The 22,293-nt window shown below is 63.7% G+C and overlaps 2 protein-coding genes across 8 annotated transcripts in view; one reads left to right on the plus strand and one right to left on the minus strand.

The window, feature by feature from the left end:
- TRMT61A (tRNA methyltransferase 61A) overlaps positions 1-13,159 on the minus strand; it is a 27,076-nt gene extending 13,917 nt beyond the window's left edge. For 2 of the 7 annotated variants that reach the window (XM_073799176.1, XM_033850568.2), the window contains exons 1-3: positions 12,510-13,159; positions 11,477-11,890; positions 8,750-9,016 (exon numbers count right to left, since the gene is read on the minus strand). In XM_073799176.1, coding sequence (XP_073655277.1) covers positions 8,750-9,016; positions 11,477-11,861 — 652 coding nt within the window. In that variant the 5' untranslated portion in view covers positions 11,862-11,890; positions 12,510-13,159. Of the gene's footprint in view, positions 1-5,563; positions 6,824-8,749; positions 9,017-9,476; positions 10,516-11,281; positions 11,361-11,476; positions 11,891-12,509 lie in introns of those variants that run through there. The other 5 variants (XM_073799158.1, XM_019951853.3, XM_019951865.3 and 2 more) reach the window with 5 other exon arrangements.
- A 4,493-nt stretch (positions 13,160-17,652) lies between these two features.
- On the plus strand, positions 17,653-21,122 carry CKB (creatine kinase B). The gene is made up of 8 exons (XM_033850566.2): positions 17,653-17,781; positions 18,082-18,286; positions 18,493-18,647; positions 18,721-18,853; positions 19,198-19,369; positions 20,112-20,235; positions 20,462-20,651; positions 20,743-21,122. Exons 2-8 carry the CDS (start codon positions 18,094-18,096, stop codon positions 20,919-20,921), a joined length of 1,146 nt encoding a protein of 381 aa, XP_033706457.1. The 5' UTR covers positions 17,653-17,781; positions 18,082-18,093; the 3' UTR covers positions 20,922-21,122.
- Positions 21,123-22,293: the final 1,171 nt, after the last annotated feature.

Consider the following 22,293-nt stretch of genomic DNA (forward strand, 5'->3'; position numbering starts at 1 on the left):
CTGCCGGGGACCAACCCTCTGTGTCTCTCTCCTGCCCCACAGCGCGTGAGCTGCTGCCCCTGCCCCCAGTGCTGGAGAACCCGAGGGACACACCACCGCCCTCGATGTAGGAGGAGCCTGGTGGCCCTGGGAGGGGAGGCTGGGACTAGTGACCCTGGGCACTGATCTGGTTGACCTCCTCCAGGGCTGGGGAGTCAAGAGCAAAGAAATGGTTAAGTGGCCTGGAGCATTTCTCCTTTAAAACAAAACAAAACAGAACAAAACTCTATCATGGAAAACGGCAAAGAAAGGTGAAAGTAGAGAGAATCCCAAAGGCTTCCTGGTCCCAGGGGACCAGGGTTTCGGATCTCCCTCCCCCTCACCCCACCCAGGTTATTTTGAGGCCGATGGCAGCCACCGTATCATTTCATAGTATCATTAGCACACCTAAAAACGCTGTCATCCCTAAACCCATGAAACATCCACTCGGCCTTCAAATGGCCCAGCTGAACCAAAAGAAGCGTCCGCACTGCATTGCCTTGTTGTCCCCCTGCTGCTGTCAATCTGGGAGCCCAGGGGCCTCTGCGATGGAGCCACTGGGAGACACAGTGATCCCAGAAGGGCCTGGGGCGTCGGCACAAACAATCCAACCAAAGGGAGGGAAAACTAAGCTCATGTTGACAACAGCGCAGCCTCGGAAAGAGCCAGGAAGCTGGTGCTGGAAGCTTCCATAGTTGTTACCGCGCTGCTTAGGTTCATCAAGGCGCGAAAGAAAAGAGCAGTTTGAGGGATTCCAGTTCCTCTGGCAGGCCAAGGGGCTGCACTCCACGTTGGGCCCAAGTGGGGAGCAGGATGTCAGAGCCTGAAGGCTGGAGAGACCTGAGCCTCCTGCATCCTTGGAGAGGGGGGCTGCGCACTCCCCACCATCACCTTTACCCAGGACAGAAGGAAAGAGAGCCCAGGAAGGAGTCAGGGCAGGAGGGTGGGGGCACCCTCAGAGCTTTCTCACATCACCTGGCCCTGGGCAGGGGCTGATGGGCCCCGGGGAGTGAGGGAAGTGGCAGCGTGGGCAGGAAGGGTGGAAGTGGCCTGCCAGGCAGGGGACATGAATGGAGCGGGGTCAGCAAGGGAAGCGGGGGAGGGAAGGAAGGGGCCAGCCACTAACAGACTCCCCGCCCCGTCCCGATCCCCTCCGCTCCTTCTAAGAATGTGCCCGCACCCGGCCTGCCCTCCTCTTTGAAGGGACAGATGTCGGGGAGAAAGCTGATTATCCTCAAAGGCTGGAGGCTGTGACCGGAGCTCTTGGGGAGCGTGACCCAATTCTGAGCTATTCTCAGCCTGGTGGGAGTGGAGTTATTCCCTCCCGCCAACGCTGCTGCTTCGGAGGCAGGCTGACTTTGAAATGCCCTCATCCTGCGGCCGGGCCCACACACACACACACACACACACACACACACACACACACACACACACACACACACACACACACACGCATGCACGCACACACACACACACAGAAATGCCCTCATCCTGCGGCTGGGCCCAGACAGACAGACAGACAGACACACACACACGGAAATGCCCTCATCCTGTGGCCGGGCCCGGACAGACACACACACACACACACACACACACACACACGGAAATGTCCTCATCCTGCGGCCGGGCCCAGACACACACACACACACCCCCACAGAGGAGGGCAAGAAAGGCTGGCGAGCCTGGCTGTCTCAACCCCGCTGGCTGAGGACCTGCAAGCCCCAGCCCCCATGCCCTGTGCCAGCAGCCCTGCAGCTCCTCCCCTAAAATCACAGGGTCTCTCTCTCCACCAGGATCTGAGGTTAGGCCATGTGACCAAAGGCTTGAAAAGCGCCTGCATGACCAGGCTCGCCCCTACTGCGCCTGAGCCACAGGACGTGATAAGAGTCACAGTCCCAGGAGGAAAGGGTGGAGCAGAGCAGAGTTTACATCAGCTCAGCCCCCACACATGGACGAGCCTGGCAGAGGTCAGCCAAGAGCAGTCAAGCTACAGACCCAGCAGAGGAGCTGGCTGCTGCTTTAAGACTCTGCGTATTGGGGGCAGGGGGGTGATTTGTTATGCAGCACGTCTGTGGTGACAGCTAACTAGTACACCTACCGCAAAAATTGTGGAGGTCAGTTGAGTGCCATCTGCCTGTGCACAGCCCAATGTTCTCAATTTTTAGTTTTATTATACAACTAACTATAAGCACAGTGACTGGATGACCTGGATTTTCCCGAAAAGTCTCAATGTCAAGTCTTCTGATGAACTATTCAAGTGCCCCTGAAGGTTCAAAAAGCTATTCAAGTGTCACAAAGTGCAGAGGACATTCCTCAGATTCATAAGTGGCCCCCAAATTCCGGCCTTGGAATCTGAAAGAAGGCCAGGGGTCTTCCTGGAAAGGGCGGTGTTTCCCACTAGCGCTAATAATCATTGAGACATTCTGTGGACACGGACAGTCCAAACGTTGACACGACACTTAATCTCACGGCAGCAGCTTCCCCCACCCCCATCCCCCCACTAGGCAGGCACTGTGTTCACCTCTGCACGAAGGAGGGAGGGACTCGTCAACGTGGCGCCAGAGGGAGGATGTGACCCCGGCAGACCCGGCGCCTGAGCCCTTAAGTGCATCCTCCCGAGGGCAGAGCAGGGTCTGGTTATCCCTGTTGAGGACAGGCTGACTGCCGGGCCCAGTCCAGACTCCGTGTTTCCCCGTGACCACCGAGGCCACGTCCTGGCGAGGCCTTCCTGTCTCACCCCACCCCCTTCCGTGCTTTGCTCCAGCCGTGCACATCCCACCTGCAGTCTTTGCCTCCCGGGAGCCCTCGAGGGCAGGCCAGGCTGCCCTGAAGGTCTGGGTCCCCGGCACCAGCGGGCCGCTGGCAGATGCTCGACCCCCATTTGCTGCATGAGAGCGCCCGAGGTTGGTGAAGAGGACCGACCTAAGGATTGGGCCCCCATCTGCACGCTCCCTCCTCCAGCAGGGCCAACCCAGGGACACTCTCACCTGAGCCCCACTAGGAGGCAGGAACACCCCCAGGCTGGCACGCGAGCCCGAGAGCCCCCGGGCAGAGCAGAGCACTGGGTCCCGTGACTGGCCTGTACTCAGAGCAGCCTTGCACACGGCGGGCACTACCAGCCTGGGGCTCCAAAGCAGCCTCTCCTGCGCTTTCCCTTTCATCCTCCTGGGCCTGCAGGAAGCTGTCCTGCCTGGGGCCTCCTGCTGCCCCCTGGGGAGGCCTCCAGCTCACCCACCTCCAATTTCCACCAGCCCCTCCACACCCTGCAGACCGTCGCCTCTTCCAAGGAGCCTTCCATGACTGCAGCAGCAAGTCTCCTTTGACCTCCCTAGACAACCACATGGGTGGGAGAGTGTCAGATATGGGAGGTCCTGGGTGGGTGGGTGGAGGAGGCCTGGATCTGCCTCATCTCTGCTGGGCCTGTTTCTCTCCCTGTGCAGTGGGCTGGGATGGGGTAGGAGCTGCATCATCTCCCTGGGCCAGGGTCCCACGCAGCCCACCCTCCCTCCAGCACGCAGACTAGAGGCCGGAGAGCCGGCAGCCCTGGGAGAACAGAGGCCATGGAGGCAGAGGGAAGGGGACGGGAAGGGGGGCCTTCCTGCAGACCTAAGGGTTGAGGGGGGCAGGTGTGGGGAAGCCCATCCCCTGACTTGTCCTCATGCAGATGACCTTCCTTGTCGCCCTCTGCTAGACAGGGTACAGCCTCCAGGGGCCTGGCATCCCTTGAACCAACCAACACCCATCCAACAACCGCCCCGAACCCCCAGCCCACACTGCCCCCGGTTGGGTGCAGGGCACGAGCCCCTCCAAGGCAGGTGACGGTGAAGCACAGGGAGGACAGGAGCAGCTCACATTGGGGCTGCGGGGGCAAAGCCCGGGGGGCTTCCGGGGGGAGGCAGCTGGAGACAGCCCAGAGGCAGGCCCTGATCCTGGCCCGAAGGTGGGATCCTGGCCCAGGGCCCTCAGGGCAGGTGAGTGAGTCTGAGTGGCCATCTGCTTCCCGGGCTCAGACCTGGGAGCGGGGGCTGCAGCGGAGGGAGTTGATGTGTCACGTCTCAGCCACTCAGACCAGGGCTGGGCAGGCGCAGGAATTTCCGAGGAAAAACTGAAGGCCAGAGGTGGGAGTCTGGGGCTGGACGGGGACTTTCCGGGTGAATCCTCGTCCTGTGACCAGCCCTAGGCTCCTGCCTCGAGGAGGTGACCAAGTGACCTGCTGATCGGTCACTCACCACGGACCCTGGCCCTGACCCTCCGGGCGTCAAGCTCCCCATGTGCGGTTTGTGAGGCCGCTTGGCTTCTGCTGTCTGCCTGAAGGGGCTCCCAGGCTAGGGGCAGCCCTACAGGGCTGATCACCAGCATGGGATGTGTGGGAGCAGAAGACGTGGTTGAGCAAGACGCTCTTGCCTCGGTGTGTGGGGGTGGGAAGCTCTGAGAGACACTTGAGGGGCTTTGAAGGATGCGCAGGAGTTCACTGCTGGCTTGCGGCCAGGTGGGGCTCCAGGCTGAGGCCCCCGGCATGGGATAGAGGCCCAGTGGAGCCCTGGGGGCTCGTGTGCAGGGCCTGGCAGACAGTCAAGGGGCTGGAGGGCCCCATACTTGAGAGCAGCTCTGTGCGTGCAACTGCAAGTGTGGACAGGGATCCAGGCCTCCTGACCCCTACCCTGGTGGCCCTCCGCCCTTCATCCATCCTGGGCTTTCCCTTCCACCTCACACGGACCCAAGTGCAGGCTCCAGTGACTCACCCAGGGCCATAGTCTAGCCTGCCAGCCGAAGCCCTGGAGAACAGGCAGAGCCAGGCCTGCAGAGGAGGCCTATGCCCTACATCAGACACCTCACAGGCCTTTCCTGAAGGCCAAGGAAAGCCCAGGTCCCTCCTCTGTCCCCAGACTAGGCATTTGGTCAGAGGTCAGGACAGGTCCTTGAAGGGGGGACATGACCCCTGGAGTAGGGCAAGGGCTTCTAGGGACACTAGGGTCTCTGAGGGGACACAGGTCTTACCAGAAGACAGAAGGCGCCCCTGGCCCTGTGATGCTGCCAGCAGGAGACTGGTCCTCTTGTAGGCCCACCTAACTTGGTATCCCTCCAAGGACCCCCAAAGCCTGGGTGGTGGCCTGGGGCCAGGACAGCAGGCCTGGGAGGTCCTTCTTGAGTTCTGGGCCCTTCCGGCAACAAGAGGGGCAACCCAGGTGCCCAGGCCGGGCTGCAGACGGAAGGCCCAGCCGGACATGGACGGAAGGAAACACACACACGCGCGCGCGCACACACACACACACACAGCCAGAGACTCTCTCCCCCCCCCCCCCGCCCCCACCCTTCCCAGGAACAAGTGGCCCTTTCTGCAGCTGGGTGGGGGTGGCCACACACTTGTCCCTTTGTCCACCATGTCCCAGGCCATTGTCCTGGAGTCCAGAGCCCCTGTGGTGTCTGCCCTGGGAGAGGAAGGAGCAGGGGCCGGGGGGCCACGTGCAGGGAGGTCCAGCCTGGATGCTGGTGTGGGGAGTGGAGGTCTGGCCTCGTGGGGCACCAGGGTGGGCCAGTCAGCACAGCAGGGGCAACAGTGTTTTATTTCTCTGCCAGGGGTGGTCGGGGACCAGCCTCAGGCCAGCCCGGTACCCTGGGGCTCTCGCGCCGACCTGGGGTCACCGAGTCTCCTGACGGCTGGCTGAGGCCAAGGGCAGGCACCCAGGCCCTTCGAGCAGCAGGGCGGGAGGGATGCCAGCCGTGCACCAGAGCTGGAGAGCAGGCCAGGGCAGGGTTGGCGTCGCCCCCTCCATCCTGGGTGCACGCCCCCATCCCCACATCCCTGCGGCTCCTGTGAGCGGCAGGGGCACCGAGTGGCTCTGACCCGACTGGCCAGCCACCGGAAGCACGTTCCCGCCCTGCCCAGCTCTTCCCTACATGACGCTGCGTGTTCGCACGCATCGACACGAGAGGGCTCTGGCTGGGCCAGGGCCGCAGAGGTACTTCCCGGAGGCAGAAGCGAATCAGCGGGGCTGCCCCGGCCCTTCGCCAGCGGGAATCTGGGGACATGCCCACGCGGCCTGTGCACTGCCCAGAGGGGTGGGGTCAGAGCTGAGGCCACACAGCGGGGTCGCCTCAGATGCCGGGCAGCTGGACCATGGGGGTCCCTGGCCCTCCTCCTCCGGGTCTTTGCAACCCCCGTTTCCTCCCTCCTCGTTTGGGGCCACCTGGGAAGGGTCAGACCTGCACCCCGCCACCTGCACTCTCGGGCCTCAACATCCAGGAGAGCCTACGGCAGTGGAGACGGTGAGTGGCAACAAAGAGCAGCAGGACGGGGACGCTGACCACGGCGGTGACGTGGGCGGGAGGCCTCCCTCCCCGGGGGCCGGATGCTGTTCCACCGTGGCAGCCCCACTCAGCCGCCCGGGAGGCCCCCGGCCCCGCCCCACCCCGCGTCCGTCAGTTTCTAAACACAGGCCCCGGCTGGCACCCGCCGACCATATAAGGCAGCCTCTGGCCGAGCTTCGCCTCCCCGTCCGGCCCCGCGGTGCTCCCAGCTCCCTGGAGCTCCTGCAGGCGGCTCACTAGCCCGGGGTCTTGGTGGCAAAGGTCAGGTAGCCGGTGTGGCCCACGGTCTCCTTCATGGGCATGCCGCTGCGGAAGGGGCCGGCGTCGGGGCCCGGACTGGCCCCCAGGTCGGGCGCGGGCAGGCTGATGGTGCGCACGTTGTAGACCTGGGGCAACACCTCCAGGGTGCTGAGCTCCGAGAAGCCGCAGGCCGCCAGCGCCTGGCACGTGCGCTGCACCTGCTCGATGCACGGGGAGAAGGAGCAGAAGCGCCCGCCTGCGCAGGAGGAGGACACGGGGTCAGAGGGCAGGGGCCGCCCCCAGAGCCCCGCCCGCCTGGCAGCCTCCTCTGGCCCGGGCGTCTGCGGCCTGGGACTGCAGGGCAGAGGCAATGCACCCCCAGTCCCTTCGGGAGTGGGCGCTGCGAGACCCCACTGTGAGAGCTGAGGAGGGTGGACGCCCCGACCCCTGCCCTGGGGTCCGAGGCCATGAAGCCCCCACCAAGCCCTCTGGCCACGAAGAGCTGCGGCCCCAGCGGCCCCAGAGTAGGGGAGCCGGGCCGGGGCCGGGGGCAAAAGCTCTTCTGCAGCCACAGGGCAGGGCCCTGCCCAAACAAAGCCCTCTCACGCGCCGCCACGGGCCCAGCCCACCACCCTGATCTCCCTGGGCTTCCAGAGGGCACCGCCACCCCTGATTCCCACCAGGCAGCTGAGGGTCGGGGCCAGCGCGGAGCCTTGGCACGGCAGCCGCCAGAGTGCTGGGCCTGAACAGCTTCAACCACACAGAGCAGCCTCGGGGGCGGGGGCTGCGGCTGTCACAGGAAATTACAGGCTGTCGCCCACTCCTGGGAACACGAGGTGCCCACTCTGAGCGGAGCCCCACGGACCAAGGGTGAGGGAGAGGGGGCGGGAGCCGCAGCCCCTTCCTGCCGCCTCCCACCAGGGCTCGCCCACACATCCAGCAGGCTGGCTAGGGGAAGGGACGTGGCCCAGGCCAGCCCCTAGAGATCCCTGAGGCCTGGTCACCTCAGCCACACGTGGGACACAGACCCCCAGGTGGTCAGCTGGGAGGCCTGGGCTTGGAGGCAGAGCGTGAGGTTGACGTGAACCCAGAGGGCACAGGGTCACCCCCAAGAGGGGACGCAACCCCTGTGCACACAGCCGAGGAACTGGGGCCTGAGCCTGCTCGTCAGCCAGAGGCCCCGAGAGCCCGCGGCCGCACCTCGCCGGGCCAAGCTGGAGAAACGCCAGACCCACGAGGAAGTCGGGAGCCTCTGGGCCAGAACAAGCAGATCCAGAGAACGGGGCTTAGCGGGGCGGAGGGGACGGGACAACACACAGCATGGCTCCCTCGGCAGGAGGGAGCCCAGGGCAGGGACTGCCTGGGCTCAGCCACGGCTGCGCGACCGGCTGCGGCCTTGGGGTCCGAGGCCTGGGCCCGCTGGTGTCCCTGGAGCAGCGAGGACCTGCAGGTGTCCAGGGGGCAAAGCCGGAGCGGGCAGAGGTGTGGGGAAGCCAGCGCTGCCCCTCTCCCCAGCCCCAGGCCACCTCAGCAGAGACCAGGACACAGGAGTCCAGGGCTGAGCTTGAGCCAGCAGGCAGGGGCCCCGCTGGGACCCTATGGCCGCCTTGGCGTCTGTCTTTCCGAGGGGCAGGCCTTCCCTGGGGCGCCCTGGCCTGCCTCTCCCGCCCCCTCGTGCTGCACTGCTCAGCGGGCAGGAGGACGGCCCGGCTGCCTGAGCCAACAACTTCTCCAGAAAAGGGAAAAACCCAGGGCCTCGCCAGCACTTTCCTGGCTCGGAGCCGACCTTCCAGCCTCTGCACCCAGCATCTTCCCTAAAAGGGGCGCATTAGCCTGGCTGTGGCGGCGGGTGGGGAAGGGAGACTCTGCAGGCACTGGCTGGGGTGAGGGGCTGCCCTCTGACCTCTGGCAAGCCCAGGGGTGCAGGGCCCGCCTCTCACTCAGGCAGGGATGCCACATTCCCCAGGGACTCGAGACACCTCCCACCTTGGGGTGGGAGTGGGGCCAGGCCAAGGGGCAGGAGCCCAGGTGGAGGCCCACCCTCCCCAGTCCTGACCCCTCTCACCCTCACCCTCTCCCTGGGCGACCTCCCCATGACTCCCCCGCTGCCCTGACCCACCCCCGCTCAGGCCGAAAGTGGCCCCGGCCTGGCCACACCCCTCCCAGACCCCCCCCCGCTCACCTTCAACCTTCAGGGCGTCCCAGGCATGGCCCACGGCCTCCCAAGGCGAGGGGATGTCCAGGAAGACAGCGTCCGCCTCGCGGCTCACGCCGAAGCCGCTGCGGCACACGTCCTGGGTGCGCACGGTCACCCATCGGCCCACGCCATGCTCCTGGAACTCCTCCCGAGCCTTCTCCGCCCGCTGCTGGTGGAACTCCACCGTGTGCAGGTGGCCCGTGGGTGCGATGGTGCGGATGATGGCGTGCGACACGGAGCCGCTGCCGGTGCCTAGCGGGACGGGACGGGTGTCAGACGGGAAACGAGCCCACCCGCACTATGAGGGACCCATCAAGGGCCCACGAGGTCAGCCGACCCCGGGTTACCAGCAGGCACCAGTCTGGAGCTCCCTGAGGGGTCCTGGGACACGGAGGCTGCATGTGTGGCAGGGGGAGAGGAGGGAGCTGACTGATCATCGATGTCCGCCATGGGTCCAGAGGGGAGGGTGGCAGCCCTGACCACCCCCGGCTCTGGAGAGACTCTGCTGCACAGACCTGGAGCCCCGAAGACGGGTCCCGAGAGGGGCCGGGACTGGCCCGTGGCCCTGCAGGCTCTGTGCAGAGCAGATCAAGGGGACTGGAATCGTCCCATGTGGTGGCTGGGCCCAAGCTCCCCGAGGGACTCAGGTCAGTCCATCTTCCTGCTCCCCCCCGATCCGCTCCCACCACACGGGATGCAGCTCTGCCCTCACCTTGCGCGACCAGAGACACGGTGACCAATGTGCCCCCCACGTCATCGTCTCTGTTTTCCCCCAGCCTCACGGGCCACTCCTCAGCTTCCTTCACGGCTGCCCCTCTGCCAGCCTTCCTGTCCTGCAGTGTCCAGCCGGGCCTGCGTCCTCCGGTCACCCCCCGTGACCTTCCCCCACCTCGCTGCTCCAGGCGCCAGGCCTCACGAAGACGCCCGGGCGCCCACTGCACACCGATCACCTCCCCCGCGACCGCAAACAGCGCCCAGCATTTACAGGTGCAGAGCTGGACCCGATCCAGCCCAAATCCACTCCCTGCCAAGCCTCCCGAACCAGCTGGTGACATGACTGCCCAGCCAGACGCCTCGGAGGAGCCCTCCCCTTCCCCACAGGTAACTCCTGCACCTCCTCCCCCATCTCTCTGGGAGCCCTTCTCCCCACCTGCCTGCCGTGCCCGCCCGGGCCCCGCTTCCGGCTCCCCGTGACAGCCCCTGACCCCCGCCTTCAGTCCACCTCAACACAGCCGCGGATTCTCTCTCCCCGCGGTCAGACCAGGCCTCTGCCCTTTCCACGCACGGCGGAGTCGGACTCCTCGTGACTCCCGAGCAGCACCCCCTTCCTCCCTGACCTCATCCCTGCTCCTGCCACGCTGGTCTCCTTGACGGCCCCTCGCGCAGGGTCTCTGCAAGACTCTCCCTGGGGTGACCCTCCCCTTTGGCTCTTGGTACCACCTTCCCATCACATTCAACCACATACAACTCACTGCTCCCTCCTCAGAGAGGTCCTCCCTGACACCCCTAGCTGGAGGGACCCCTCTCTGAGTCACCCTCAAACACGCAGCCCTGTTCCCCAAGCCCCCCAGCAATCAACAACACCGTAACGGTCACAGTGGGCTTCCTGTCTGTCCCCTTTGAGAAGCAGAAACTTGGTCTGTCTGGTCACGGCTGTAGCCACGGTTCCTAGAAGGGAAGCTGGCGCATCAGAGGAGCCCAGAAGCACGCTCGCCGACAGCACTTTTCAGCCGAGTGGAGCGAGGCCCTGGCTGCGGATGCACAGGGGGAAGCAGGGGATGAGCTGGCCCTGAATCCCGTCCACCCCCCAGCTGCCCTGGTGCCTAGCAGTCAGCCTCTGCCCAGGCCCCACCCACTCTCTGACCCGCTCACTGCCCAGGCTCTGCATCTGACTCTCCCCATTTCAAAGTGCTTGGCTGGGCAAAAAGAACCATCCAATTGTCCACATGGAGAAACTGAGGCCCTCCATGTGGACAAAGAGAGGGATGCAGATGGCTTGAAGCCTCCAAATGTTGGCAGCAGCGCTACGGGGAACTCTTCGTGACTCTGGAACCCAGATGCCCGGCCCACGAAAAACATGCTGGAAACCTAGGCACACCTGGGCCTGGGCTGCTCTTGGCTAGGGTGCATGCTTCAATCCCCAGCACCTGCGCGCGTGTGTACGCGGGCGCACACATGTGCAGAGGCTGGGAACAGCTGCCTTCAGGCACTTCCATCTGCACTCTAGGCTCTGGGCTCAGGGACAATGGTGCTGGCCTGGGATGAGCACGGGGCTGGCTCCTCACCCACAGTGAGCACCCTGAAGCAGCCCTGGCCTCCCTCCAGGAAGGGGCACTCTCAGCCCTGGGCCCGGGGCTCCCATTCGCAGCAGTCAGGGACGGCCAGGCCAGGCACCCTCTGCCCTCGGTCAGCGCCGAGCAGCGCTCACACCCCCTACCCCACCTAGACAAGTAGGATCCCCCCTGGGCACCAGCTCCTCCAGCGGGCTAGCCTTGGTCCAGTCCCATCAACTCTCACACAGAGTACAGCACCAGTCTCCTAACCGGCTTCCTTGCTTCTGCCCTCACTCCCTGCGGTCAGCACCCCCAGAAAGACCCTGTTAAAACAGAAGTTGAGTAATAATGCCTGTGTTCAGGAAGGGCAGGCTGGAGGCTGGCTGGACAGTGGGTCTGACCTCCACCTTCATGAACTGAGGCAACCTGAAGAACTCACCCGATTCACAGACCACAGAGCCTGGCCGAAGCTCCAGCATCATGGTGAGCAGGGCAATGTCGGTGGAGTAGAGGATCTGGGTGCGGTGTGGCAGGTTCAGTGTCCAGAGCTCAGGTGTGGGGTGCAGCACGTACACCCAGCCACCTCGGCCGCAGGTCACCTTGGAGCCGAAGGGGCGGCCAATGAGGTCTACTGAATGCCGAAGGACGCCGTGCCGGGTCTGGGTCTGGGCCCCACGCTGCACACGCACTGCCACCATCGCACCATGGCCCAGTGACAGGATGGCTGTGTCACCCTCTTTGATCAGCTCCTCATACGCCACGAAGCTCATGGTGTTGCTGTCTGGCAGGTGCCAGGGACCTGGGAGGTGTGTCGGCATGAACATGTAAGGGGGCCAGGAGGCAGGATATGCACCTGGGGTCCAGAGAGAAGGCTGTGAGGCCCAGATCCTGAGCAATGGGGGTGGAGTAGCTGGCTCAGTCCCTGGCACTGTCCATTAGGACAGCCCAATAGGGCTGCACCCTGGCCTGACATTTGAAGCCCTTCTTGGTGTGGTCTTAAGAAAAAAGCCATCAGCCCAAATCACCGATGGAGAAACTGAGGCCCTACACTGACAGAGGAGGGGCCCAAGGATTCCCACAAAGTAAGGGCCTGACCCTCTCTCTTATCACCCTTCTCCAGGAGCTTGGTTCCTATTCTCCAGCTGTAGGATGAGAGAGCGACTACCTAGGGAAGAGCTGCAAATGGCCCGTGAGGTCACCTCCACGCCAGGCAGAACGCCCCCTCTCCCCAGTTTCCCCTATGGCGGGCTCCTGGGCAGACAAGTGGCAGGGGGATGCAGATGTAAGGGCTCGCAAGCAGAGGTTGGGGACGTGCAGGGGGCAGTAAACAGAAACACTGGCCTGGCCTGTGTAGAGGCAGGGGGCGGCTCAGGCCAGGCTGGCACAGGGCTGGGGGCGGCCATGAGAGGCTGCAGGGAAGTGCAGGGCGACCCCCACCCGCGCACTGCCACCCTGGCCCTGCGGAGTCTCACCGGCGACGCTCGTCGGGCTCCGACTCCCGGAGGGTCTGCACGTGGCCCCGCGCCACTGCCACAGCACTTCCGGCTCCGGCCTGGTGCGCGGCGCCCGCCGATGACGTCATGGAGTACCGCCCCTCGCGCGCGGGCTCCCGGGAACCACGGGCCGTCCCTCTCGGCCACCGGAGCGCGCCTCGTGCTCGGACTCTCTGCTTTATATCTACTTGTGCAAAAAACAAACTGAAAGCCCCACTGTCCCGCCGCCGAGCTGCTGCAGTCCTTCCAGACTCTTCCTACGGGCGCTGTTGATAAAGGCTGGGAACAGGGCAGGGCCCCGTTCCGCAGGCTTTTGACAGCCCCGGAGTCCCCGGAAGGGCCGCCCAGGCGAGCTGCGCAGTCCCCTACGAGGACACTTTGCCATGGACATTTTGTCACTGCAAACCGCTCTGGGAACACCTGTGACGGGCCCCAGGATAAATTCCAGAAAATGGAATCGCCGATGAGAGGGTCGACCCAGAAGGCTTTGGCTAGGGTCAACCAGAGGAGCAGGAGATGGTGGCCTGGAAGGGTCTGCAGAAGTGGCCTTAGCCCAGGCCTTGCCTCTTCTTGGCCTGCCTCCTCTTCAGGGGCACAGTCTCCGGAGTGCAGGAGCTGCTTCAAGGAGGGAGGGGGTCCTGTGTCCCCTCCTGGAACCCAAGGTGCAATGAGCACTGGGTGAACTGTGCTCCCTTTGGGGTCGGTCAGTGAGGACAGGGCCAGTGGCCTGAGCAGGGGACAGGGGGAGGGGCAGCTGGAGGACGGGGGCAGAAAAGGGAAGCAGCAGCTCTGCTCTGTCTCAGCAGAGCTGATTCAGAACCGGTTCCTCTGGAGAGTGTGTGCGGGGGAGGGGGACAGGGGACATGGACTATTTTCCTCCAGCACACAGGTCCCTGTGGGCCAGGGCTTATCCTGTTAGCCTGGGGGACTGGAGAGGGATAGAGACCCCAGCCCACCCAGCCACCCTGAGGCCTGAGCCCTAACCCAGGGTCAGCTAGCAATGACTCTAGGCCACACTTACCAGGCCCAGGCTGCTCCATCCTGGGCAAATGGGAGTAGCCAGGCCCTTCAGAGCCAGTCCCTTCCCAGAGCCCTGCCAACCTGTGAGGCACTCTGAACTCTCCCTCCTCTGGGGCCAGGACTGGCGAGGGTGTCTGTGGACCACAGTGCCCATGATGGAGACCCAGGTGCCTAGCTTCAGCCCCTCCATGCCCCTGCCCTGACTGGGCCTGGGTCTTGGAGCCCCAGAGGATGAAGGTGAGGGGCCTTTGGTGGCCTCCCATTCTCTGTGGGTTCTTGTCCCTGTGGGGCCAGTGCTCTGGCCACCAGCTGCCTGTGTGGCTGTATCACTGTCCCCTTGCCTCTTGCTCTGGACACCGAGACAACCCAGCTCCATCCACGGCTCACCAACCTTTGTTCCAGGTGACTTTGCACCAGCCTGAATCACCCCCTAATTGCTCTCCTGGGAGATCTCAACTTTCCACTTCTCATGGGGGTTCCTTTTCCCCAGGCTTGCAGCTGCTCAGCGGCTGAGTGCCTACTAAGAGCCTAAATTAGGACTCCCAACTTCCCACTCGCCTCTCTGTGACTGGCTGGCCAGCTCCTCCATTGCCCCCTCCTCCAAGCAGCCTTCCCAGGGCTGTCCATCTGAGCCTGCCCCACCAGCCTAAGTCCTCAAGCACCAACTGATTAGCCAGGTCAGGTGGGTACTTTGCCCAGGGCAGAGTTTATATATTATATATTGGGCCCCCCCCTAAAAAGAACTGATACTGTATGAGCCCAGCTAAGTGTCATCACATTGAGTCTTCCCCACAATCCTGTGAGAGAGGGACCACCACCTTACAGATGGGGAAACTGAGCCTCAGGGAGGTCAAGTAACTTGCGTAAGATCACACAGCCAACGTGGCCAAAGTGGGATTGGGATTTAAAGCCAGTAAACTTGGCTTCAGAGAACTAGTGGCAGATTTGAAGAAAGCTGGAAACTGGCAGGAAGTAGGCCCTGGAGGAAAGGGAGACCCTGAGGATGCCCACAGGGGGAGGCTGCTCTGCTCTCATCTCAGGCAGGGATCAGGTGACCCAAGGTCTCCTCTTCCCTGACCAGCTCAGTCTCCTGCGCCAGCATGCTCTGTGACCACAAGGCAGCCTCCGCTCCTTTTCTGATCCTAACTAACTTCCCCTTTGGGTTTTGCGGAGCTCAGGGACAGGGCACCAGGAGGAAGCAATGCCCACCCTGGCTGCACCCTGAGCACAGACTCTGAGGATGGCCTCGCATCCCCTGCTTGGATCCTGGCCCTGCCCTCCTACCTGGCTCACCTCCACCTGCCCAGCTCTGTGCCTGCCCTGCTGAGCAAGGTCATGTTCTGGGGATGAAAGGCCAGGGACTCCTTTGAGGCTCCCCACCCCCTCCAGGGCCAGGTGGTTAATGTATAACCAGGTGCGATTTCCAAGAAACCTGGACCATAAATGGGTCTGGTGATGTCACCCAGCTTCTTGCCCGGACGCGGCCAGACCGGCTCCTGTGGGCCCTAAGGAGAGTGGAGGGTCCACAGACGAGGCCAAGTGTAGCTGGGGGCAGTGTTCTTCCTGCTGAGGTGGAGGCCCCCTTCCTGCTCCCCTGCTTGAGACCACCCAGGCTCCCAAGCGGCTCCTGCCTGGTGGGGGGCCTCACCCTGACTTTTGGGTCTAAAGGCCTCAAAGGCCTCTCCCCACTTCCCCCATCACAGCTGCTGACCATGTGCACCATCAGACTGAGTCCAGCCCAGGTTTGGCCAGCCGGGGGTCCTCAGGGTGGGCCCCAGTTCAGGTTAGCACAGGGCCCATCACTCCAGGACTGCTGAGGGACTGCCAGACCTCCAACCCGGTCCCCCATCACGCACCTTCTGATCTTCCCTTTGCTCATCTGCAAAGATGAGGACAAAACACTCATCTCCAAAGGCTGAGGATTGCTGGAGCCCCAGGCAGGAGCATCCCTAGGGCCTGACCCTGAGCAAGACCCCAAGCCTCTGGACTTCACCTCTCCAGTGTGGACCTTGCTTGTGGAGAGAAAGGGGAGCAGGGGTCCTTTCCTGCCCCCATTCTCCCAAGTTGGTCAGGCCCTTGGTGGCCTGAGGGTAGGGTAGGGGGGCCTTCTGGGAAGCTGCAGAGGCTACAAAGAGGAAGCCCTGAGTACCACCCCTCCACCCGCTGGGGTCTGAAAGCCAAATAGGCCTCCAGGAGCAGCAGCTCTGTTTCTAGAAACAGAAACGTGAGCCCATCAGGCCTTTGGGGTGGAGACTTGGGAAAGGCAGCTGCAGATATTTCTAAAATTAGGGGAAGGGGCTGCAGGGGGCACAGAACGCAGGAATTTCAGGCTTAAGGGACACCTGCTGTCTGGCCAGTCCAGACCCATTTGCCTTTTTGCCTTGGCTTGTTTCATGGGTCTAAAAAATGCTGACTGCGAGCAGGTCAAAACACGCCAAGGTGAGCAAGAGAAGAGGCAGGAGTCTCTCTGCAGTAACGTCGGGGGACAGAGCACAGAGGCAGAGGCAAAGGGACCTGCTCGCCCTTTGCTCCAGTGCCCATTCCTCAGAGGCACCAGATATGCTGGAATGCCCGCTCTGCCCCAGCCTCTGCAGGACCCATCTCCTCCCATCTCTGGATGATATTTTGTTCACTTAGCTGCTTGCTCACAGCCAGTCTTCCCGCAGCAGCAGCAGTGTTCACCTTGCTGCCCACAGAGCACACTGTGCAGTCCTGGAGGGATTTTGTTAAATATACACATAGATAAGGCTCTTCCCCCTTCCTTGCTTCATTCACAAAGCAAAGTATGATGGACATCAACCACACAAGCTCCAATTCACGCTTTTTAATAGCTGTATAATATTCCACACTAGGGAGATGCCTTCCCTACCCCCGGCCAGTCCCCAGTGATGGGCATCGAGTTATATCCGGGTTTGTTTGTGTTTGTTTCTCCTACTACACATCTCTTGGTCTATCTGCAAAGAGAAATGAGACTGGACTCCTAGAAGAGAGTCCATTCTCTCTTATAGAGAGAATGAGGCTCTATAGGCTTGACTCCTAGAAGTGTGATTGCTGGGTCATGGAGGATGAACATTTTAAATTTTAATAGATACTGCCAAATTACTTTCCTAAAAAGATGTAGCAATTCACAGTTGCAGGCAGCGTGTGCATGCCTGTCTCCCCACATTCCAACCCACAGCCAACACTGGCTGGTATCAATCTTCTTTTTTTGCCAGTCTGGTTGTGCTGGGGCTAGTGGAAGGCATAGTCGTTATTTTAACTTACGTGATTCTGATTTTTAGTCTTTTTTTTTCTTTTTTTTTAAATCTCACATGTGCTTATTGTTTGTTAGCATTTCCTCCAGTCTTTGCCAAAAGTCTCTGAGGACTGCCTTTGGGGGTGGGGTGGGGAGGTGAACCTGTCCCCTGCAGAGAGGGCACAGGCCTGGGGTCTGGGGACTCTGAGACTGTGCACTCCCCAGCAGAGCCAGAGTATTTCCGCATCAACCAGGAGGGGCTGGGCCCGGGGGTCTCTGGCTCAGACGCCCAAAAGCCCGGAGACTTGCCCAAGGTCAAGGCACCAAGGGTGCCGCCGGGCTGGGCCGCAGCCAGGCTGCGCCTCCGGAGCGCCTTCGCTCTGCACCAAGACCGCCCGGGAGATGCCTGCGGGCACCTTGGAGAAGGTCGGCGGCTCGGGGCCAGCTCGGACGGGGCAGGAGAAGGAGGGGCGGCGGGGGTTTGGCAGTACCTGCTGTGGAAGCCCTGGACGCCCTCGCCTGGCCCCTCGCCGCGACCACCGCGGGGACTGGCAAGACGAGGGAGGGCAGGAGCCATGGTGCAGACAAGCCCGAGCGTCCTCAAGTGCCTGGTGGCCCTCCTGCCTCGGTTTCCCGCTAGGAGGCAGGCGGGGGGGGGGGGTGGGGATCCAGAATGTCCAAGGGCCTGAGGTTCCGGCTTCGGGATCCTGGGCGGGCGTGGGGTAGGGTAGGCGGGCTGCGCGGGGTTCCGGCGAGGGGATAGTCGGGGTGGGCTGCCTGGGGCGGGGGGCTCTGGGGGGCTGCGGGCGGCGGACAAAGCGACGTCACAATCCCGTAGCGCGGCCCAATGGAATGAATGGGCTATAAATAGCGGCCAATGGGAGGCCCGCGTCGCGCCCCTTAAGAGCCGCGGGAGCGCGGAGCGGCCGCTGTTCGCCTGCGCCGCGCCCTGAGCTGCCGACCGACCGAGAACCCCCGCCCCCGCCCGGCTGCTCAGTGAGTGGGCCCGAGGGCGGGGGTGTGGGGGTGGGTCGTGGGGCACCGGGGCAGGGGCGCTGCGCATGGAGGGGGCTCGGGGGCCGCGGCGTCGCGCGCTCCCGGCACGCAGGGGCCCGCCGCCTGGAGCGGGCGCCAGGCCGGGGGTCCTGGGCGATGTGGTAGCCCCCTGCGCGCAGTGCCGACCCCGCTGACCTTGGCCGCGCCCCGGGCGACCGGTGCCCGGGTCCCTGGGTGGTTAGCAGGTCCCCAGGAGGCCCGGAGCCTCGGGTGCCCGCTGACCCCCGCGTCTCCCCGCAGCCCGCCGCCGCCATGCCCTTCTCCAACAGCCACAACACGCTGAAGCTGCGCTTCCCGGCCGAGGACGAGTACCCCGACCTCAGTGGCCACAACAATCACATGGCCAAGGTACTGACCCCCGAGCTGTACGCCGAGCTGCGCGCTAAGAGCACGCCGAGCGGCTTCACGCTGGACGACGTCATCCAGACTGGCGTGGACAACCCAGGTACGCGCACACCAGTCCCGGGGTCAGGGTGCCAGCGCCGTATCCGCGGGACAACCCGCGGCTAGGGCCCAGAGCCCCCCCCCCATGCCAGTCCCCCTCGGGCCAAAGTCCGGGCGCCCTCTTCCCGCGCACAGCCGCGGGGTCCTCGGCGGCTCGCTGAGGCCTGGCAGTGACGTCACTGTCCCCACTCCGCGGCCCCCCCACAGGCCACCCCTATATTATGACCGTGGGCTGCGTGGCTGGCGACGAGGAGTCGTACGACGTGTTCAAGGAGCTCTTTGACCCCATCATTGAGGATCGGCACGGCGGCTATAAGCCCACAGACGAGCACAAGACCGACCTCAACCCCGACAACCTGCAGGTGCCCGGCGGCCCGGGGCGGCGGGTCGGCCTGGGGAGGGGTCTCCCGGAGCTCACCTCTGCTTGGCCCCCAGGGCGGCGACGACCTGGACCCCAACTACGTGCTGAGCTCGCGGGTGCGCACGGGCCGCAGCATCCGCGGCTTCTGCCTCCCCCCGCACTGCAGCCGCGGGGAGCGCCGCGCCATCGAGAAGCTTGCCATCGAAGGTAAGGGTCGGGCCGGCCGGGCCACGGTCCCGGTCCCGGTCCCGGCCCCTGCCGGCTTGTTTACTAGTCACCCGAGCCGCTGCCGACGCCGCGCTCTTATCTGCGCTCTGGCTCCGGTTTCCCGGAGGGACCGAGGCCCAGCCCCGCGCTTACAGCGTCCTGGGGCCCGGCGAGGGTCGGCTTGGGCCGGGTCACCGGCTCGGCCCGCCGCCCAGACCGGGAGGACTGGACTCCAGCCAAGCCGAGCGGGCATGGGGAGGTGGGGCGGATCCGTGTCGCTAGGGGTGGTGGCGGTGTGGGACAGGAGCCCACCCGTTCGTCCTCCTGAGCGCGCCCCTCCGCAGCCCTGTCGAGCCTGGACGGTGACCTGGCGGGGAGGTACTATGCGCTCAAAAGCATGACCGAAGCGGAACAGCAGCAGCTCATCGACGACCACTTCCTTTTCGATAAGCCTGTGTCGCCCCTGCTGCTGGCCTCAGGCATGGCCCGCGACTGGCCGGATGCCCGCGGCATCTGGTGCGTACTCCCCAACCCCCCTCCCGCGGGTCCCCACTCCCCCACTTCGTCCTCTCCCTGGCGAGGCCGAGGAGGAAGAGGGAGGGGCCGCGCTCCTGGGATGGGTTTGGTGCCACCCAGGCCTCCTTGCAGGTGACCTCACCTCGAAGGTAAGTGAAGAACCCCGGCTAGTAGAGGCCTCAGCCTCTCAGGATCTTAGAGGTGGGGGGAGCAGGCGTGTTGGCTTTCCTCCTCCACCCCCCTCTGGGGAGCTGGAGCTTCTTGTTTTCTCTCCTTTCCCACCCGCTTCCCCGCGGGGAGTCAGTCAGGTGCTGGGTGACGCAGACGCTTCCTCGAGTGGGCGGTGGGGGAGGAGGGCTTACAAGCTCCTGTTCACACTGTGCGTGTATCCTGGGGCTTCCGCGCCCAGCTACAGCGCATCCCCCTGTAGGGGGGCTGTGCTGGCTGCCTCTGCCCCTTATCCCCTTGGTGGGGACCACACAGTACCTGATGGGCAAGCTGGGGAAGCAGCTCAGGCCTCTCTTTCTGTCCCCTCTCTGAGCTGTCCTGGCCTCCATCCGTGCCCCCAGGCTGTTGACGGGGCTGGAGTCCGGGCAGCGGCCCCCACTCCTGGGTACAGCTGGGATGAGCACCCCAGGGACCTGGGAAGTGCCTCTGCTCTGGGGACCCCCTAGAGTTTTTTTTCTGGATGTGCCCTGAGACCACAGTCCAGGGAGGAGGCTTGACTGTGCCCCTCCCCCAGGCACAATGACAATAAGACCTTCCTGGTGTGGATCAATGAGGAGGACCACCTGCGGGTCATCTCCATGCAGAAGGGAGGCAAGATGAAGGAGGTGTTCACCCGCTTCTGCAATGGCCTCACCCAGGTCAGGCCTGGCCCCCGCCACCTGGGCTGGCACAGTGGGGGCTGGGTGCCAGGGAGGGGGCAGGGCCAGGCCCCCCCGGTTCAGGCAGAGATGTAGGTGCCCCATTAACCTCCTGGGGAGTCCAGGTCTCAGTTGCCTCAGGGTCCTGCCGGGGGGCTCCCGGGTCTCAGCTGGTCCCCTGGGGCATGTCTCAGCCAGGCCTCCGCTCTCACACCTCCACCTCCAGATTGAAACGCTCTTCAAGTCTAAGAACTACGAATTCATGTGGAACCCTCACCTGGGCTACATCCTCACCTGCCCGTCTAACCTGGGCACAGGGCTGCGGGCAGGGGTGCACATCAAGTTGCCCCACCTGGGCAAGCACGAGAAGTTCCCGGAGGTGCTCAAGCGGCTGCGGCTTCAGAAGCGAGGCACAGGTGAGTGGGGTGGGGCGCCTGCAGGCACCCCTCTCTGCCGGAGCAGCCCACCCTCCCCCACCCAGGCCTGCTGACCTGGCTGTCTCCCCAGGCGGTGTGGACACGGCTGCCGTGGGCGGGATCTTTGACGTCTCCAACGCAGACCGCTTGGGCTTCTCGGAGGTGGAGCTGGTGCAGATGGTGGTGGACGGCGTGAAGCTGCTCATTGAGATGGAGCAGCGGCTGGAGCAGGGCAAGGCCATCGATGACCTTGTGCCTGCCCAGAAGTGAAGCCCTGGCCTGCATCTGCCGCCATCTCCAGCCCTGCTGCTTCCTAACTTATTGTCCGGGCAGTGCCCACCATGCACCCCTGAGGCTCGCCGTTTGGCGGCTGAGCCCTTAGCCTTGCTGTAGAGACTTCCGTCGCCCTTGGTAGAGTTAACTTCTGTGATGGCTGATGCTGAAATAAACTAGGGTTTTGGCCTGCCCCAAGTCTGAGTGGTGCCTCCCCTTTCCAGGGGCAGCCCAGGGCTCAGCAGCCAGGCTCTGAGGCCTGAGTCTTGGGTCTGCCCTTTGTGCTTCACTGTAAGCTGGGACAGTAAGTAATCAGGAGGCAGGCACCCTGCTGTACCCACCTAGTCCTGTTCCCTGAGCCCCTCCGCCATCCTGTCTACTTGGCTTCCCTGCAGGCCTGGGGTGGGCTGGTGGGGGAGGGACAAGAAGGGGGAGGAGCTCCAGGGCGGCAGAGCCCCAGCCTGAGCATCCAAAGGATTTTGGGCCCTGGGGCGTGGAGTCTGGCACTTTGCTGAGCCCCATCCTGTAGCCTGGGGGAGCTGTGGACGCTGGGGGGAGGGCAGGAGCCCAGAAACTTGATACCTTTTCCCCCCAAACCCTCTTCCTCTTCTTCTTGCAGGCAGCTGCTCCCTCGCCCACCCCAACACCTACTCCAGCTCCTAAATAATGTCTCTCCTCCCCTTCCTTCCCTCCCAGCCTCCCATTAGGCTGGACTGTCCCCTCGCCTGCTCCTAGCCTAGCCCTCCAGCCCCTTCCAGGAAGCCCCAGGGCCCCGTCAGTCCCCCTCCTCCCTGCAGCCTCCTCTCCAGAACCCTCAGGTGCCCCAGTCCCTGGGCCCCCCATGGCAGGCCCCCACCAGAGGGTCCCCAAGCAGGAGGGAGGTTGGGGCTGTTTGGGACATGGCTTTCTGGTCTGTTTTCCAGCCACCTCCTGGCTGCTGCTGTCCCCATCTGGTCTCACTCGGGGGTCCCCACCATGGGTGGGCACCCTAGGTGGGACGGGTGAGCCAGCCGGGGTCCTGGGCCCGTCCTCCTTCGCCAGCTCCTCAGCTCTGCGGACAGTCTGTGCTGCCCCCTGCTGGCCAGGGCCGCCTCTGTCCTTCCTTTCCTCAACCCCATCGGGGTCTGCGATGCCCAGCTCCCCATGCATCAGCCACACAGTCCTCCTGAGGTTATCCTGCACCTGGGAGAAGCCAGGCATGGCCTCCACGCCCTGGACTGGGCAGTCTTGCCCACTAAGGATTGGGGGCGCTCACGTCCCAGGGGCAGCTTGTCAACCCGGACCCCGAGGCCCAGGACAAGCAGGTTGGTGGGGCGGCAGTGGAGGAGGAGGTGCGCCCTGGCATCTGCCTCGGTGGCCAGGCTTGGTC

Source organism: Tursiops truncatus, chromosome 2 (assembly GCF_011762595.2).
Source record: "Tursiops truncatus isolate mTurTru1 chromosome 2, mTurTru1.mat.Y, whole genome shotgun sequence".
NCBI classification, from domain to species: Eukaryota; Metazoa; Chordata; class Mammalia; order Artiodactyla; family Delphinidae; genus Tursiops; species Tursiops truncatus.